At 47.2% G+C, this 19,382-nt stretch overlaps 1 protein-coding gene across 1 annotated transcript; it reads left to right on the top strand.

Annotated features, from left to right (window-relative positions):
* Window positions 1–515: 515 nt before the first annotated feature.
* Window positions 516–9,231, top strand: LOC115384487 (uncharacterized). Its single transcript, XM_030086774.1, has 7 exons — window positions 516–565; window positions 1,710–1,761; window positions 5,879–5,916; window positions 6,001–6,104; window positions 6,214–6,313; window positions 6,478–6,601; window positions 7,461–9,231. The coding sequence occupies exons 3-7, from the start codon at window positions 5,887–5,889 to the stop codon at window positions 8,264–8,266; spliced, it is 1,164 nt and encodes a 387-aa protein (XP_029942634.1). The 5' UTR covers window positions 516–565; window positions 1,710–1,761; window positions 5,879–5,886; the 3' UTR covers window positions 8,267–9,231.
* Window positions 9,232–19,382: the final 10,151 nt, after the last annotated feature.

Raw genomic sequence — 19,382 nt, 5'->3', positions numbered from 1 at the left:
GGCCACTCCATTATAAAACTCCTCAAAGACTTTGAACTTAGTGAGCCAACACAGAAGAAAACCATCAAAGCCCTGGCCAACACAGCAGAAAGAAGCGGTCACTGGCTGTGGATGAAGAGGAAGGATCCTGTCTGGGCCCCAAGGTGACAGAGGGAGGAACCAACCCATCGACACTCACCCAGGTCTGATCAGCCTGTGGTGGGCCTTCCTCAACAGAGGGTGTCTTATGATAAATGGGCAAAACACTCAATGAAGTTGAGGTACACAACTGAAGGGGTCAAGGGTTGGCCTCAGTCTGTTACGACGATCGAAAGCAGTCTCTGGCAAGGAGTGTTCTGAAACATAGGAATTGTAAGATTAAGTCCTATTCACAAATCTAAACATCCAACTTTGTCCTCTCACCTCACTTCTTTCTCTCTTCATACAGGTTGATGATCTGCAGTTTGTCAGAGATCAGCTGCTTTTCTGTAGCTTCAGCTCTGAAGTCCAATCCCTCCCTCCTGAAACATCTGGAACATCTGGACCTGTTTCTGCAGAGTCCACTCTGTGGTCTGTAGACTCTGAGGTCAGTTGACGGTCTGTTACTTGTCTTCACGCGAGAAGATTCTGTAGGAGCCGAACCTGGGTTGATATTGGGATTTATAACCTTCTAGGGTCGCCTAGGGGTCACAGGTGAAATTCTTGGTATACATACTCGAACTGCGCATGCACCTAGCGAACAGTCCAGTGCTTTCAGTACAGCCCTCTAACAGTCATACGCGAGCTGTAGAACTGTAGTTACATTTGTAACTTTTGTTTTAATGCATGTGTAATATTTCTTTTAAACCCATTTAAAATCTGTATTTTTATATTTCAAACCATGTCTCATGCCTCCCTATTGAGCAACGATCCTGTGTGCCTTTTTTGGTGTAAATAATTCTCTGGGTGAAATTCCCAGGGTGGTGTTGCCGTGCTCCTCAATGCATTCTCCAACCATAATCTTACCCATCGTTGCAACACTTATAAGCTATTCTTGGAAGAGCAAATCTGTCAGGCACATAACAGCAGCCAGACCTCCATTCTGCTGGAATGTTCTCACTAAAGGGACGGAGGCAATTACAGGAATTACAAACTATCTGGGTGTGTCTTTTTTATGCAAGGGAGTGGTTTGCAGCATCTTCTTCCTTTAAATACAAATGAATTGTTGTAGTTACTGATTACAGGGATTGAAAAACACAGGACACATTTCTTGGTACAAAATCATAGCATCATCTGCATAAAACCATGCAGACGCTCATCCTTGATGTTCTGAACCACACTATTGATGTAATGTACTAGACTGGCCCTAAAAAGAAGGATGATGTACACTTTTGATGTGGCAGTAAGTACTTAGAATCTGGCACTTGCTACTGACAGTAAAGTATCAGTAAATGTCAAAAATGTATTAGTGTAAAAGTACCAATTAAAATGGAAAGGTATCGATATAGTGCTAGTAATAGTGGAAAGGCATCAAAAAAAATTTAAGTATCAATAATTTACAATTAAGAGTAAATAATTCTCAAAGTACCAGGAGTAAAGGAAAAAAAAAACACAGACGAGGCTGTGAGAGAAAGCAGGGCCAAAGGGAAAATTGTCATAAAATGGAATGAAGCCATAATAACTTGTCATTCAGGTTCTGTGTGGTTTTTGAAGAAGTGAAACTTAGTCAGTGAATTAATTTTTGGCTCCAGCAGATAAAAAGGAGGCAGATCCCAGCTGAGTGTCACTCCAGCAGAGAGACAGGTAAGCTGCAGCTCCTCCTCACTTCTCGCTTTTTATCCAACTTAGCAGCTGTAAGATAGAATACTAAATGTTTGTGTGTATGGGCTGGGGGAGGGGTGGGGGGGGGGGGGGTGTTGTTAATGTATTTGCTGAATTCAGCTCAATTCACATCTGCTCTAGCTTTTCTTTCACTCAGAAAAGGAATACAGGAAACTTGCAACAATTATGTGACAGTTTCAACTCGGGTGCGGACAGAGACACAGCCGATCAGTAAAACTCAGGACTGAAAACCAGAAAAAGAAAACTTGGATCTCAGAACTAGAAAGAGAAAATGCGGGACTCTGAACCAGAAAGAGAAGAGTCACAAATCGCCGAAGTGGGGAGTACGGCTAATCTCAGAAATAGGGTGCTGAGGAAGACTCCAGAAACTGGGAGCAGTAGGGAAACTTAGAAAACAAGAAACACGAGGACTGAGAACGGTCCTGCTGCAGCCAAAGCTGAAATTAAAACTGAGGCTACGTTCACACTGCAGGCTAAAGTGACCCAAATCCGATTTTTTTGCCCCCTATGCGACCTGGATCGGATCTTTTCATGACGGTCTGAACGACACAGATCCGATTTTTTCAAATGCGACCCAGGCCACTTGGATATGTGGTCCTAAATCCGATACGTATCTGATCTTTTGCCATGCGACTTCAGTCTGAACGGCCAGGTCGCACTTATCCGACCTACATGTCACGATATGGGGCGCCAAAGACGTGTGTCTTACCGTGAGTGTTAAAAAAAGGCGCTCGCAGATGTACATTAAGGGAGTTCTTGTCATCCGAAAATTATTATTGAACTCATGAAAGCCTCGCTCTCACACCACTGTCCCCCCACTCCTGGCTGCGTTTCAAAACGCCATGGCCAAAAACTTGGCTCTCTTCCGTCTCATTCTAAATTCTGTAGCGCCAGGACAATGGAGAAAAAAAAAAAATATATCCACACGTGCTCTCTCTCTCGCTCTCTCTCTCTCTCTCTCTCTCTCTCACACACACACACACACACACACAGAAGGAGCTCGGCGTGGCTGATTAGAAGCGCTGTGCTCAAATGATTGCTCAATGTTCAATTGTAAGAATGCGTGTTTGATCAGTTCTTAAATAAATCATCGACGCTTGAAAAGCTGCAGATTCTGTCTGTTGTTTGTGGGTTCTGCAAACACTGAAGCGCTGCTGTGTGACGTCGTTCTGTCCTCTTCTGCGCATGCGGGACACTTTTGGGTTGTATTCCATTCAGACGGGAGATCACATACAAGTCGCATTTTATTGTAAATGTGAACAAACTCGCAAAAAGATCGGATTTCACAAAAATAATCCGAATTGAGCATTAAGCCCTGCAGTGTGAACGTAGCCTGAGTCTTTGGAGCAGGACCAGCTGCATGTCCGCTGGGTTCCTGTTTCGTTGGCTTGTCCTGTCACGACCAGGGAATTGTCCCAAATGCAGACCACACAAGGCGAGTGAAGAGAAGAATTTATTAAGAAAGAATTCCATGGACACTGAAGCCCAAAACAAAGTAACAACTGTGATTATGTTTAGACTTGAAGCACACTAGAGAACCAAGCAAGATGAACGAGCACAGGACAAAGACAGAGATACCACTAAATAGCAGTGGCGGACCGTGCATTTCACACTAAGGCCTTCAGAACAGATCCGCCTGAACCAATCCACCTCTCAATAACTATTTTATGTCTATAAAAAAAATCTTATTATACAGATATGCATATAAAGAGTTGTTGCACAGCAGATAGATACTTCTGCAGCCAGAAAAAATGCCTTTGCTGAAGTGCACACGTCTCCTACTACATCTGTGCACATACGGTAAGCATCAACAACTTAAAGCTGGGGTTGGCGATCTTGGAAAACTAGCGTTAGCATCTAGCATCTCCCCAAGGCTCCGCCTAGCTAGCTCCGCCCAGCTCCCACCCCATTGGAGAAGCTCCCGTTGGGAGCGGAGACGCGGAGACGTTCGCGGCGCGTCCAGTGCGTTCCTGGCGTAACCTGTCCTCGGCACTTCGTTTCTTCGTTTTTCTTTAATTGCACAATGCCAAGGTATGGCGCACTCAACGGTAAGTAAACCCCCAAACATTTGTCTCCGCCATTCTGCAACGACGCTCCGTCCTTCTACGCGTGCACTGAACCAGGGTCAGTGCACGCCATTGACATGTACGCGCAGGGGGCAGGTCGAACGGCGAAGGGATTTGATTGGTTTAAAAAAAGGTGTCCTGTCAAGACGATTGGTTGCTGTTTTTCCCGTTTTACTCCTGCTGTAGATAGAACTACTTTAAGAACACGCAATGAATTGCTTCCCATCGGGTCTTAAAGATCATTTTAACCAGTATTTAAAAAAATGTATCTCATTCAAATCGCCAACCCCAGCTTTAATAAAACAGCAATATTATTTAGGAAAAGAGGAACATTTTACTCACCAAAATCCCGATTATTTGTAAACAAAATCCATCCTCCTTTCCTTCCTCAAAAAGACTTCATTTTCTCTGTCATATAGATTATCCGTGCGTTTCAGTTCCATCAGCAGATCCTTCTCCATTGCCATCAAAGCCAGGGCTGAACGTCCAGCTTTCCCTGAGGTATTTCTGGCATTAATTTTAATTCTCTTCGAAGTCTTCTTCTTCTTTGGAATAATGGTGGGTGGCGACCAACAACTTAGGTGCATACCGCCACCTACTGTATCTCTTGGTAATTAAATCTCTGCCCACTGTTGGACTTTACGAAGGACTGCGATCTTTTTTTTTTTCTCCCGCCCACTTAAACACGAACAGTGATTGGTCAATTTTCTCCCATCTCTCTCCACTCCCAAACACAAAGCCTGGTCTTCCCGGGATTCGTGATGTCCTAACCAATAAATGAGCCAGCTAACCGGGCTCTGACAGTGACGGATGATTCTGATTGGATGACATGTGTCTGGACAGTAACCCTTTCATTGCTGATGTGAACTTTACAGGAAACTTAATTTTCAACTTATATGATGTACTTATACTTGTATTAACTGTATTTTATCAAACTAAATAAGATTATATAATGACAATATATATATATATATATATATATATATATATATATATATATATATATATATATATATATATATATATATATATATATATATAAATATTGTATATATATATTTTCTCATTATATAATCTCATGCAAAAAATATGAGTTTTGATTAAAATTCATATTTTTTGAAACTCATATTTTTTGGTCCTTCTCTGAAGGCCGAGAAGGCCCTGAGGGTTCCCCTCTGCTAAATAGGCTTGGGCAAGGGGCTGAACCTAGACTCAATAGATAGATGGGATATTTGAAAGATTGAGGTGACATGAGGCGAGACAGACAGGCAGACACAGGTGAGATTGACAAAGCACACAGGAAAATATGAGAACATAGAAGAGGATGCAAGACCCAGCCAGAGGGCGGGACCCATAGGGTCCTGACAATAACAGCGCCCAAGAATTTCAAACTATCTGGGTGTGTCTTTTTCAAGAAAGGAAGTGGTTTGCAGCCTCCTCTTCCTTTAATTTCAAACGAAATGTTGTAGCTACTGATGGCAGGGATTGAAAAACACAGGACACATTTTTTAGCACTAAATCATAGCCTTATCTGCATAAAACCAGGTAGATACTCATCCTTGATGTTCTGAACCCCAGCATTGACATAACATACTCAAAGATGGCCCTAAAAAGAAAGATGTGGTACACTTTTGATGTGGCAATGAGTACTTAGTATCTCTAGAAGATTTCAGATGACATTTTCTACTGCCACTTGCTGCAAAGTACAATAAAGTAAAAGTTAAAAAAGTATCAATAAAGTCATAGTATTAGTGAAAAAGTATAAAGTACCAATTAAAATGAAAAAGTATCAATAAAGTGCCAGTAAGCATGAAAAGGCATCAACAAAAATGGGAAAGTATAAATTAAGTACCTTTAGGATTATAAAAAAAAAAAAAAGTATCTAATGAGGGAGAAAAGTGGAATCATGGATTTGAAATACTTAATCCTCAACATAGGGGGGCCTTTTTCTTGAATGTGTGACATAGTGGCACAAAATAAGTGTTGCATTAATGTGTTTTTGTCTTCAACAGGCATCATCATGGCGGACAGCAGAATTCAGGAGGAGAGGGTGGGATGCCTAAAGTAAATTTAACTAACCTGTAACATGACAGTTTAATCCCAACTCATGTTCCCTATCCACCTCTTCTTTCAGGGACATCTGGATGCTAAATGGCAGCAAATCGACAGTGTCTTCAAAAATGTGATGAAACTTGTTCTGGATGTTCGTCAGAGAATGCTTCAACCTCTGGAGGACAGGTCAGTCCTCAGTGGCTCAGGAACTCTCAGCAAAGTTAAAGAACTTTGATGCACTTATAACACTATACATTTTATTAGAACTAACATGTCATCATGCCTTTATTTGCAGAATAAGGGAATTAGGAGGAGGAGGTGAAAGTGTTGTTCGGAATCCACAAGGAGAAACTGACACACTTGAAAATGCCATGGGAGAGTTAAACCTTAACCAGGTGAGCTTTAATGACCAGAAGTCTGACTCCTGCCCTTTCTAACATTGATAAAACATTCAAACTGGATGCAGTTTGTTCAGTTCCAGTTTTCAAACTCTTTATTTTTTGTGTGTTAAATGAACCTGGACTCTCAGTGTGACACTTCTCTTGCCCTCAAACCTCAGGTGTCCTCTGCAACAAGCCTGGATGAATCTGAGGATAATGAAGAGACCAGCATTCATACCTCAAATGCAACTCTATCCATGATAAATGAGATTCAACAGGAACTGAGAAAACTAACCTCACTTGGTGTGTTTTCTTATTTGAAACAGTTTGATCCAAATTCCATCCATTTGAATTCAACTTTTAGTATATTTTTCTGACTGTTTGTTTCTGCAGAACTGAAGACAATTCCAACATTTGCAACTGAGTGTTTATATTTCTGTGTGTGAATGCTGGGAAAAATGCACATTTACAGAAAGACATATTAAAATAAGATCACATAATGAAGTTATTTTCAACTTGATATCCCAGATCTTTTCAGAGGAGTCTGACAACCTGGGGTCCATGACTTCAGGTTCTGATAACAAGACATTATTTCCTCAGAGTCACTAAAAATGCTACTTTTTCAAATGCCTCCAAAGGTGGAACTTTTGAAAAAGCTCTGACTCCATGTCTGTGGAAAAGGGAGAAAATGCTACTTTTTTGAAAAAACTTAAAACTGTCTTTGTGGAAATGGAAAAAAAGGCAACTTCTCTGAAATGCTGTTCCTGTGAATGAGGACCACGGCTGCAGTAAATAGTTATTTTGCATATTCACCAGTCGATGGACAATATGAAAAAAAAGTTTTAGTAATGAAACCACACAGGCATGCACAGAAAACAACACGCGCTTAACATTTACAATGGGAGAGCACAAACCTCTGAATGAACAGATGACCAGGTTGGTTTGGCATTACAGGTGACTCTCAGCTATAAAACTTAAAACTACCAAATCCCAGAGAGTATGGACTGGGAGTCTCAGTCTGGATATAAACATTGTGCCTCTACTCTTCACTACAGCCATGATGTGCTCATACAGTAACAGCATTTCTACCATCTTCATGGAGTCTGCTGTGTTGTTAGTTAACTGTTGAACTGTGAAGTTTTGCTTTCCTCTGTTTCTACAGACACAAAGGCCTCCCTCCCCAGCATCATCGCTGGGAATGTGAGATCCATCTGCAACAAGATGGACGATCTAAGGCAGCTAACACTGAAACACCCGGAATGTAGCCTGATGCTGTTCAGTGAGATGTGGCTAAATGCAAATAAAGAGGCTGAGCTGGAGGGGTTTGAGCTGATAAGGGCAGACAGGACATTAGACAGTGGTAAGGAGAAAGCAGGGGGAGTAGCTGCATATGTAAACAATCAATGGTGTCACCCGAAGAAGATTACTGTCAATGAGAAAGTCTGCGAGAGACACATTGAACTGCTAGCGATCACTATGCAGCCATACTATCTCCCAGAGGAATTCTCAAAGGTTATTGTGGTAGTTGTGTACATCTCCACTTCTAAAATTAAATCAGCCCGTGAAGATCTCCACTCTGCTGTTAGGGAACTGCACACAAAGGATCCAGGAGCCCTCCTCTTAATCACTGGAGACTTCAACAGAGTCACCCGTTCCCTCATCTTGCCAACATTCATCCAATATATCAACTTTCCCACCAGAAAAAAAAATATCTTGGACTTGTTTTATGCAAATGTTGCCGAGGCATACACAGCATCACCCCTTCCTCCACTGGGGAAATCCGACCATATCTTGTTGTATCTTCTTCCTGTGAACAAGTCTGAAGTACGCAGAGAAACAGAAAAAAAGGATGGTTTTAAATTAAGGGGACAGGGAGGAGCTGAAGAATGTGCAACAAAAACAAGAGACGATCAGAAAGAGGAAGAGTATACTGTAAGCAATTGCTGGAAATTTAAGGCCAATTTTTAGCACTAATCTACTGTTTTTATGTAATACGGCTTTGTACTGTATTTTGCAATGCATTGTGGTCTAAGAAATTTGAAACGATGGCACAAAGGCCTATAACGGTATGTCAATGTTTCAAATTACAGTACACTAAAGTATTTTTGAAAAAGTGGCTGTTTTTCCTGAAGTCGATAGGAGGAGGCACTTCAGAGAACATTACTTGTAAGATAGCATGTGCAGCAATCGGGCTTCACATCTACGAAGTATATGGTAAAGTTTATTAATAATTGTTCTGTCAGGATCCTTATTTTACTCAGAAAGTTTGACTGACCAAAAATACTGTTGGACAGACAGATGTTCAGCAAGATGCCTAGCTAATGTTTGTGTGTGATTTTGAAATATCACCTATCATGAAGACTTAGACTTGAAAAAAATAAGTTCAATATTCACATGCTTTGCCATCAGTACTAAATCAAATATGAACTTTTTGCTTTAGCTGTAAATTGTATTAAGAGCAGCAGTTAGCTAGCTACACACTAACTAGTGTTAGCTATTGTTAGCCATTTGTTTTCGCCCGTTTTGAACAGCGGCAAATGCCCCGAAGTCAAAGCCAAAGTCTGACAGTTGTGTAGGCAACTTTAATTTTTTCCCACATTGGCAGCAAAATGTTTCCCTTTCAGGTCTGTGGTCATAACTGTGCCACAATATTGGCTCATGTTATGTTACAACTACATTTATCTAAAAATACATATCGTGTCTGAGGTGTTTTCTCATTTGGTAAGGGACAGTCTGACAAGCAAATTTAAGAAAAAATCCCATTCAATTTAGTTTGCTACTCAAATCTCTTTTGGTTTGTTACTCTGGGTCATACATGTTTTATGCAATTGTTCTTTCATAGTAGCCTACAATTATTTGTGTTGACGCTTCCCTTAAAAATAAAGGTGTGTTTAACATATCCTTTCTCTATTTTTTTTTTTTGGAATAATCAATCATCACAATGCATAATTTTGTGCAGTTTTATGTAGCTGACAGAACAATAAGGTTCTATTTTTAATTTAATTTAAGATTTATCATTTAGACTTTGCAAACTGCCTAATTGAGATATTGTATTTTATTATCCATTATGGCTGTCTGCATTAAAAAAGTGGGAATTTGAAGTAATCTACAAGAAACCTCCCCATAATGCAATATGTGAAAACTGTGTGCATACTGTAGAAGTACAATGTAGCTGGTGTGTCTGCTGCCAGTTTTGTAATGTAAATTGTAAAAACATACAGAAACACGTTGTCCAGTGTGGTTTGGTGGGTTCTTGGCTGGTTGGGTTTGCTTCTTCTGTTATCGGTTGTAACACCCTCTTCCGCCGGGCTTATAGAATAGTGGTAAGTGAGAATGTGTAAGCTATGTGTGTTACATTATAAAAAAGTTAGCCCCTGTTAATTCAAGAGACTTTGTCCCAAACTCCCAGTCATCCACAACCAAGCACCAGAAAAGTCTGCTAAGACCATTTAAAGTGAATTCAGACATTTTCTTCAAAACACATTAATAAAGTGTGTATATAATCATTCACATTATTTGACAGTGTGGTGGGACCTGCCCAAATGACGTCTTAAATTACATTTACAGTGAGAGCCTTCTGGATCTACACAACGATCTAAGCATTGCACTGCATCTCCTCTGAACTCTTCCTGTCTCTGTCGCCTCTGGTCAGAGGAGCTTTTCTGCTTTGAAGCTCATCAAAACGTATTTGAGGTCAACCATGTGCCAGGAGAGGCACACAGGACTCGCACTGATTTCCCAGCCACCTGGTCCCTGCCGGATCGTTATCTTCTCTGGTCTGCCGTGCTGCTGCAGAAGCGCTCTCCTGCCCAGCACATCTTAATTAAGGAATTTGCCTCGATCTTGCCTCGCCACGCCTCGACCTCGCCACGCCACGCCTCGACCTCGCCACGCCTCGACCTCGCCACACCACGCCACGCCACGCCATGCCTCGACCTCGCCATGCCACACATCGACCTCACCTTAAGCCAACCTGCGGCACTGCAGCCAGGCTGCAGTCCTAGTGACTCTCTGCTCTGAATAAACCTTACAACACATCCTCATCTTGCCTCTGTCTCTGCGCTTGGGTCGAACGGCACTCCCACGACAGAACGATCCGGCCAGACCCCCGACCCAGCAGAGAGTCGCCCCGCCACACCCAAGGAACGCTTGGATGCTGTCGAGGGCTACTTGCATCATCTGGGACAACAGATGAGTGAGTGTATGTCCATGGTGAATCAGTTGGCGAAAACGAAATCAGCCCCGGGTGCATCTGCTCCGCCATCGGGCCCCCCACCCTCGGTGACCAGTGGAGCGGCCTACGGCCAGAGTGGCATCATCTCTATTTCCTCTCCGTCAAGGTATGGGGGAGAGGTTGGAGGAGCCAGTGGTTTTCTGCTTCAATGTAAATTAGTTTTTGAACGGGCTCCGGAGGAGTTCCCCACTGATGCTTCCAAGATCTATTACTTCACAAACCTTCTTGACTCGCGGGCACTAGCTTGGGCCCGAGCCATCATCGAGAGTGCTGCATTTGCTAACTACTCCTTCTCTCGTTTTTCATCTGAGTTTAAGAAGGCCTTCGACCACACTGAGGAGGAGGGGGATTTCTCCCAGCGGCTGCCGACGATGAGACCAGGAGGTCGTTCCATCGCGGATTACTCGGTGGACTTCCGGGTGGTGGCAGCCGCAAGCGGTTGGAATGACATAGCCCTGCGTGGGGTGTTCCTGTTTGGGCTAAGTCCGGAGCTCCAGGCTGAACTGGCGCGCTGAGAGGATATAAGGACGCTGGATGACCTGATATCCCAAGCGGTTCGGCTGGACAACCGCACCCGGGAGGTCTGCCCTGGTAAGACGGTCTCAGCCCACCCCAGAGCTCCGGTGCTCACGGTTGAGCAAGATCCAGATGCCATGGAGGTCGGTCGTATCCAGCTAACCGGGCCGGAACGCCAGCGGAGGGTGAGTCTGGGACTGTGTTTCTACTGTGGGGAGTCCGGCCATGTCCGGAACAGGTGTCCCAATCGGCCAAAAGACATGGCCCGCCAGTGAAAGTAGGGGGCCTGGCGGGTCAGGAGGATCAAAGTCCCCTTAAGAAGCTTCTGTTGCCTGTCACTTTGTCATGGGGGTCAGTGGAGGTGCAATCCAAGGCTCTGGTGGACTCAGGAGCTGAAGGGAATTTTATCTCGGAGGGGCTGGCGCAGAGGCTGGGGGTCGACGTCGACGGGTATGCTCCAGTCAAACGGGTCCTCAGTGCTTCTGGAACCCAGGTTGCCATCGTTGAGTCCTGCACAGTTCCTGTTACTCTGCTTTCCTCCGGTAACCACAGGGAGGAGATCAGTTTCTTTATTCTACCCCAGTCAATGGATGAGGTGATCCTCGGGTACCCCTGGCTGCAGCTCCATGACCCTCTCATCTCCTGGACCAGGGGAAGGGTGATCTCGTGGAGTACTCGCTGCCTGGCCAACTGCCTCCGGTTGGCGGCCTGTTCTCCATCTCTGCCCACCCGTCAGCCCACCATGGAGGCTGCTGATCTCTCCTTGGTGCCTCCGGTTTTCCATGACCTGGCTCCTGTGTTCAGTAAAACCAAGGCCTTGTCTTTACCCCCTCACAGGCCCTACGACTGTGCCATCGAACTGGTGAAGGGGGCGACCTTGCCGTCGGGGAGACTTTACAGCCTCTCGGGTCCCGAGAGGGAGGCCATGGAGGCCTACATCAAGGATGCCCTGAAGGCCGGGATCATCCGACCCTCCTCGTCACCTCTCGGGGCAGGCTTCTTCTTCGTCAGTAAGAAGGATGTCTCTCTTCGCCCGTGCATCGATTTCAGGCAGCTCAACAACATCACGGTCAAAGACAAATACTCGGTGCCCCTTATGGACTCAGCTTTCGAGCTGTTACAGGGAGCCACCATCTTTACAAAGCTGGACTTGCACAATGCGTACCACCTGGTCCGCATTCGTGAGGGGGACGAGTGGCTGACGGGGTTCAAGACTCCGGTGGGGCACTTTGAGTACCCCGTCATGCCCTTCGGCCTCACCAATGCCCCAGCAGTGTTCCAACGTCTGATTAATGATGTGTTGAGAGACTTCCTGAACACTTTTGTTTTTGTGTACATTGACGACATCCTGGTGTTCTCCAGATCTAAGGAGGAGCATGTCAACCACGTCCGGCAGGTGCTGCAGAGGCTCCTGGAGAACCAGCTGTATGTCAAGGCAGAGAAATGTGAATTCTTCTGTCTCCACTGCATTCCTGGGGTTCACCATCGCGGAGGGCTCGATCCAGGCGGATCCAGCTAAGGTCAAGGCGGTGGTGGACTGGCCTGTCCCCCTGAACCGCAAGCAACTGCAACGCTTTCTGGGCTTTGCGAACTTTTATAGGCACTTCATCAGAGGCTAGAGCCAGGTAGCACGTCCCCTCACCCAGCTCACATCCACTAAGTCCCGCTTCGCCTGGTCTGAGGAGGCTGGGAAGGCCTTCGCCAGACTCAAGGAGTGCTTCGGCAGTGCCTCAATCCTGAGACAGGTGGACCCAGCCCAGCAACTCATTGTGGAGGTGGATGCTTCTGATGCTGGAGTCGGCGCTGTCCTTTCGCAAAGGTCATTGGACGATGGTAAGGTCCACCCCTGTGCTTTTTTTTCGAAGCGCCTGTCTCCCGCGGAGAGGAACTGCAGCGTGGGGGACCGGGAGCTGCTGGCAGTCAAGTTGGCCCTGGAGGAATGGCGGCACTGGCTGGAGGGGGCGAGGCAGCCGTTTGTGGTTTGGACTGACCACAAGAACCTGGAATACCTTCGATCTGCTCGGTGGTTGAACTCTCGGCAGGCCAGGTGGGCGTTGTTTTTTTGACCGCTTCTCGTTCTCCATCACTTATCGCCCAGGCTCCCGGAACGTCAAGCCCGATGCCCTCTCTTGTCAATTCGCTGGTGAGGGAGAGAGGACTAAGACTACCATTATCCTGGTGGATTGTGTGGTGGGGGCATTGACCTGGCCCATTATGGAACGGGTGCAGGAGGCATTGGTGGGTGAGCCGGATCCTGGGGGAGGTCCAGCCAACAGGACGTACGTTCCATCCAAGGTCCGCGGTGAGGTGTTACACTGGCTTCACTCATCCAAACTCACCTGTCATCCCGGGGTCAGGAGAATGTTGTTCCACCTGCGCCGCGGATTTTGGTGGCCTGGTATGTGGAGGGACATCAAGGATTACGTCCGAGCCTGTCCTGAGTGTTCTGCGGGGAAGTCTTCGTCTGCCCCTCCCTCTGATCTGTTACAGCCTCTGCCTGTTCCCGGACGCCCCTGGTCTCACATCGCTCTGGACTTCGTCACGGGGCTTCCCCCCTCCAGGGGTCATACCTGCATCCTGACTATCGTGGACCGGTTCTCCAAGTCGGTCCATCTGGTCCCATTGTCGAAACTGCTTCAGCGCGCAGGACGGCTGCCCTCCTCATGCTCCATGTCATCAGGCTCCATAGTATCCCCGTTGACATCGTCTCGGACCAAGGACCTCAGTTCACCTCGCAGGTGTGGCGGGCTTTCTGTGAGGGGGGGGGGGGCTTCCGTCAGTCATTCCTCTGGGTATCACCCGCAGTCTAATGGCCAGACTGAGTGTGCCAATCAGGCCATGGAGACCGTCCTGCGCTGTGTGACGGTTTCCAATCCTGCGCTGTGGAGTGGCCTGCTTCCTTGGGTGGAGTACTCCCTCAATGCGTCAGTGTCAGCGGCCACGGGTCGGTCCCTGTTTGAGGTGGCTCTGGGGTACAACCCCCCACTGCTGCCCCTGCTGGAGAGGGAGGTTGCTGTCTCCTCGGTGGGACGGCACATCCGCCGATGCCAACGGGTCTGGCGCCTCACCAGGGCCACCCTTCGGCGGTCTTCGGAGGAAAATGCCAGGTGGGCGGATCGGAGGCGTGCTCCAGCCCCGGACTATCAGGTGGGACAACAGGTCATGCTGTCGACTCGCAACATCCCCATTAAGTCTGATTCCAGGAAGCTGATGCCTCGGTTCATCGGTCCATTCTCCATCTCCCGGGTCATCAACAAGTCTGCGGTCAGGCTGTCCCTTCCCCCGTTGTTGCGGATCCATCCCACATTTCACGTGTCCCAGGTGAAGCCCCATCACTCCAGTAACCTCTGTCCCTCTCCTGCTGATCCTCCTCCACCTAGGTGGATCGATGGAGGGCTCACCTACACAGTGCGCCGGACATTGTATGTCCGACGTCGAGGCAGGGGCTTCCAGTACCTGATTGACTGGGAGGGGTACGGACCAGAGGAATGGCAGTGGGTTCCGCGTTCCCGCATCCTGGACGGGGAGCTGGTGGCTCGGTTTCACCGGGACCATCCCGAGAAGCCTGGTGGAGGGAGGGGTACTGTCAGGATTCTGCTCTGGCTGGCTGGGGGGCAGTCCCAGTCTCCCTGGGTCCTGCTGATTACTCATTACAGTCAGCTGGGGACTGCCACCTTGCCTGCCTATTTAAGCCTCTCCCAGCCACCTGGTCCGTGCCGGATCGTTATCTTCTCTGGTCTGCCGTGCTGCTGCAGAAGCGCTCTCCTGCCCAGCACATCTCAATGAGGGATTTTGCCTCGCCACGCCTCGACCTCGCCACGCCACGCCACGCCACGCCTCGACCTTGCCACGCCACACATCAACCTCACCTTAAGCCAACCTGCGGCACTGCAGCCAGGCTGCAGTCTTAGTGACTCTCTGCTCTGAATAAACCTTTGCACACCTCATCTTGCCTCTGTCTCTGCGCTTGGGTCGAACGGCACTCCCACCATGACACTGGGTTTTGCCTGTTGTAGGAATAAAACTCATCTGCACCCAAGTCTCCATCTGATTATTGAGTCAGTAAAGAATTCTACCAGAAGTTTTTGGGTCACCCTGGAGCCACCCCTGGCTCAAGGTCCTGGGAACTCCACAACAACATTCAGGTTGAAGGAAACCACTGATCAGATGTTTGAGGTTCCCTAAAACCACAAATATCACCATCAGTCACTGTTTCTCTTGTGTTTTTCGCAAAAAGCTCCTTTTTGTGGTATTTTTGGGGAAACCATCCTATGTTGTACTGATACTAAAGAATGGTGAAAAGTAGAAATACTTTTTTTTTGATGAAAGAGACTCTACTTTTTCATTTTGTAGCTTCAGTGTCTACGTAGTCCTGGAACTCAATATTCTGTGGGTCTTGAAAAATCAGTCAAAATCCTTTAAAATGGCTGTCAGTGAGAGATTGATCTGAAAACAGCTGGAAACCAAATAGTTAAGCAGCCACCTGTAGGGAGGAGGAGCAGCTCTGTTCAGGTGATCCAGGTACAACAGTGCAACCAGGAAACCAGAGTTCAGAGTCCAACTTCCTCTCCACTGTGTTGGCGAAGGAGAACCAGGTCAGTGTTTATCGATCTTCAGTCTTCTAATGTTGAAGTCTTCAACAGGTTAGTCCTGATCCTTGTTGCTGCTTCCTCTCTCAGCCTGACTGAACATGTCTGATGTGGATGAAGAGGACAGAGAGTCTGTGGACAGGTGAGAGACGTCCTCTGCTCCTGCAGAGTCCACATCCAGAATCCACACAACACACCAAAACACAAGACAACATGCATCACCTGGTGTTTTCCGCCTTTCTTTCTGGTATTCTGCCAGAACCACCTGACCTGTCAATGACCCAACATGTCTTGACAGCATCTGAAACTCATTACTGGGCTGAGTGGGTCTGACCTTTGACCTTTGCCAATACTCATCTTTTTAATACTGTGTTTATGATGACTTCTTAAATTACTATGCGCGCGCGTGTGTGTGTCTGTGTGTGTGTGTGTGTGTGTGTGTGTGTGTGTGTGTGTGTGTGTGTGTGCGTGCGCACGTGTGCATTTGTAGCTGCCAGCAGCTCGACACACAGCAGAGTCTTCAGGATCCAGCAGGTTGTCTATGAAGAGTGACTCGTCCAAACATTATCCACCAGACTTCAGCGGTGAACCTGGACCTTCAGACTCAAAGTAAGAAACAGTTTGTTTCCTTTAACTTCCTCAAACAGTGCGAGAGACGTTGAGAGTCCCGAATAGCACAAAGAGCCTCAAACCTCTGCAGGATTTCAAAACCAAGTTGTTGAAAATTAATTAATGGCTTAAAAAAACTCTTAAGAAACACAAGATTGGGAGTTTGCATGTGTGAGTGAGTGAGTGAGTGAGTGAGTGAGTGAGTGAGCGAGCGAGCGAGCGTGCGTGCGTATGTGTGCGCGCGCGGCTGAAAACGCCAGCTGAAAATGTTGCCATTTGCCTGTGGTATCTTATCCAGCCCGAATGACATCCCGATGTCATTGCTGTATATCCTGGAGAGGTGAATCAGGGAGTCGATGTCCCGCACACTCTTAGCATACAGCTTGATGTCATCCATGTAGAAGAGGTGACTGACGGTTGTTCCACTGCGGAATCGGTACCCGTATCCACTCTTGGTGATGATCTGGCTGAGGGGGTTCAGGCCAAACAGAACGACTGAGGGGATAGAGCATCTCCTTGGTTTATGCTACATTTGATGCACACCTGTGGCACTGGCTTTGAGTTAGCTTCCAGAGTTGTCTTCATAGCCTCATTGAGTTTCCCAGGAGGGTTCTCAGTTCCCTGTTGATGTTCTACAGTTTCAGGCATTCCAGTATCAATGTATGCAGCATTGAGTCATAAGCTTTCTTATAATAAATCCAGGCAGTGCTCAGGTTGGTGTTTCTGTTTTTACAGTCTTGTGTAATCGCCCTGTCGACCAGTAACTGGTGCTTGGATGCTCTGCTGTTATTGCCAATTCCTTTCTGGGCTCTGCTCATCTTTTGCTCCACATGCCTGTTCATCTTAGCCACTATGATGCCAGATAGGAGCTTCCAGTGCTGAGGCAGGTTATAGGTCGGTAGTTGGATGGTATTGTTCCCTTCTGGGGGTCCCTCATGTGCCGGACATTGGAGGCAGCTGGTTGTTGGAGTGGAATGGCCCGGCGACGAGTGGTGTCACCAGCCAGGTGACTGGGTGCCTGGGTGATGAACAGGTTCAAGCAATCTGGCCACTCGCTGCCGCAGTTGAAATTTGTCTGCTGATTACTACCAAGCTTCCCTGAGCACACTTGGACACATCCACCAGAGGTAAACATTGGGGCGATACTGCCGTGATGGGGAATGTGTTGGCGCTCAATAATTTGCTGAACAGATTTTTGAAAAAAAAAAAAAAAAAAAAATTCAGGGATGTGTGCATGTGCATGTGCACTGCATATCGCACTGATGAGCCAGCCTATCTCACCACACTGGGAATTTCCTAACTAGAACAGCCCTGTACAATTCAGAGGAGTGTGGGGTTTAAAAATCAAATCTGTCCTGAATGAAACCTCACATTTGTTTCCTTTATTGTTTTCAAACCAGAGCAAGACATGTTTAGATCTCTTTAAGGTTCAGCTCCAATGTTGTGGAGTAGTGTATAGCTGAAGCTGGGTCTTTGTGTCTTTGCTGTGTGTTGTGTTGCTCAGAGTAAATGTTGCTTGGTGTCTACAGAGAGAAGAGTAGTGATTTCTTTGAGGAGCAGCCAGAAAGACCCAGAAGCATCGCTGCATCAAGTAAGATTGGACATGTGTCTGCTGAGAGATTTGTTTGTCTTCACTGGACTTGTTGTGTTTGTGTGCAGTCTGATTGTTGTTGTCTGTGAGCAGGTGTGGGTCTGCAGCAGCTTCTAGAAGAACATAAGAAGAGTCTGAGGAGGAGATGTGAACGTGTGACTGAAGGAAGTGATGAAGCAGGAGGAGGAAGCCTCCTCAACAGGATCTACACTGAGCTCCACATCACAGAGGGACTCAGTGAGGAGCTTCAGAGGGAACCTGAGCTGCAGCAGCTGGAGACAGCTTCCAGGAAGGAGAGCCTCCATCACTCTGCCATCAGGGTTCAGGACATCTTCAAAGCCTCGGCCCAGCAGCTCAGATACATCCGAGTGGTTGTGACCAGCGGCGTGGCCAGCAGCGGAAAAACCTTCTCGGTGCACAAGTTCAGTCTGGACTGGGCCGAGGGCCTGGAGAACCAGGATGTCAGTGTGCTGGTGGTGCTCTCCTTCAGGGAGCTGAACCTGCTGGGAGAGCGGCCGTACAGTCTCCTCTCGCTGCTGGCTGTTTTCCATCCCACGCTCCAGAAGCTGACGGCAGAGGAGCTGGCCGTCTGCAAGCTGCTCTTCATCTTTGACGGCCTGGATGAAAGCAGACTTTCTCTGGACTTCAGCGGCGGCCGGCGGCTGCTCGACATCTCCCGGCAGTCTTCGGTGGGCGAGCTGCTCACTAACCTCATCCGGGGGGATCTGCTGCCCTCGGCTCGGGTCTGGATCACTTCCCGACTGTCGGCGGTCCATCAGATCCCTCCATCATGTGTGGACAGACTGACAGAAGTGCGAGGCTTCACTGACGCCCAGAAGGAGGAGTACTTCAGGAGGAGGCTGAGTGATGAGGAGCTGAGCAGCAGAATCATCTCCCACATCCAGACCTCCAGGAGCCTCCACATCATGTGTGGAATCCCAGTCTTCTGCTGGATCACTGCTACAGTTCTGGAGCACATGTTGAGCAGCGAGCAGAGAGGAGAGCTGCCCCAGACCCTGACTGACATGTACTCCCACTTTGTGCTGGTTCAGACACATAGGAAGAAGCTCAAGTACCATGAAGGACCTGAGACGGGTCCACAGGAGCTGACGGAGGCTGACAGGGAGCTTCTTCTGAAGCTGGGCAGGATGGCCTTTGAACATCTGGAGAAAGGAAACATGGTGTTCTACCAAGAAGACCTGGAGCAGTGTGGTATGGATGTGACTGAGGCCTCGCTGTTCCCTGGAATCTGTACTCAGATCTTCAAGAGAGAGTCTGTGATCTTCCAGAAAGCCGTCTACAGCTTCGTCCATCTGACTGTTCAGGAGTTTCTGGCTGCAGTCTTCATGTTCCACTGCTTCACCAGCAGGAAGACAGACGTACTGGAGCCCTTCATCAATAAGTGGTATCATCATGATTTTTTCACGTCTCTTGACAATTTCCTTGAAGTAGTCCAGGAGAAATCCTTCAGCAGGTCAAACAGGAGGAATCCAACAATGCGTCCTCTCTCATAGCAACTTCCTGTCTTCTCTCTGTCTCATTCCA

Source organism: Salarias fasciatus, chromosome 3 (genome assembly GCF_902148845.1).
Source record: "Salarias fasciatus chromosome 3, fSalaFa1.1, whole genome shotgun sequence".
In the NCBI taxonomy this organism is placed as follows: Eukaryota; Metazoa; Chordata; class Actinopteri; order Blenniiformes; family Blenniidae; genus Salarias; species Salarias fasciatus.
The sequence above is the reverse complement of the archived record's forward strand: the minus strand, read 5'-3'. Positions and strand labels throughout refer to the sequence as shown.

What these genes read in the sequence shown, in the direction of transcription:
- LOC115384487 (XM_030086774.1), top strand. Translation starts at nt 5,887, where the DNA reads ATGGCGGACAGCAGAATTCAGGAGGAGAGG. An exon ending in CTTCAACCTCTGGAGGACAG is followed by an intron (nt 6,105 to 6,213) that starts GTCAGTCCTCAG and finishes CTTTATTTGCAG; the next exon opens with AATAAGGGAATTAGGAGGAG. An exon ending in GAGAAAACTAACCTCACTTG is followed by an intron (nt 6,602 to 7,460) that starts GTGTGTTTTCTT and finishes CTGTTTCTACAG; the next exon opens with ACACAAAGGCCTCCCTCCCC.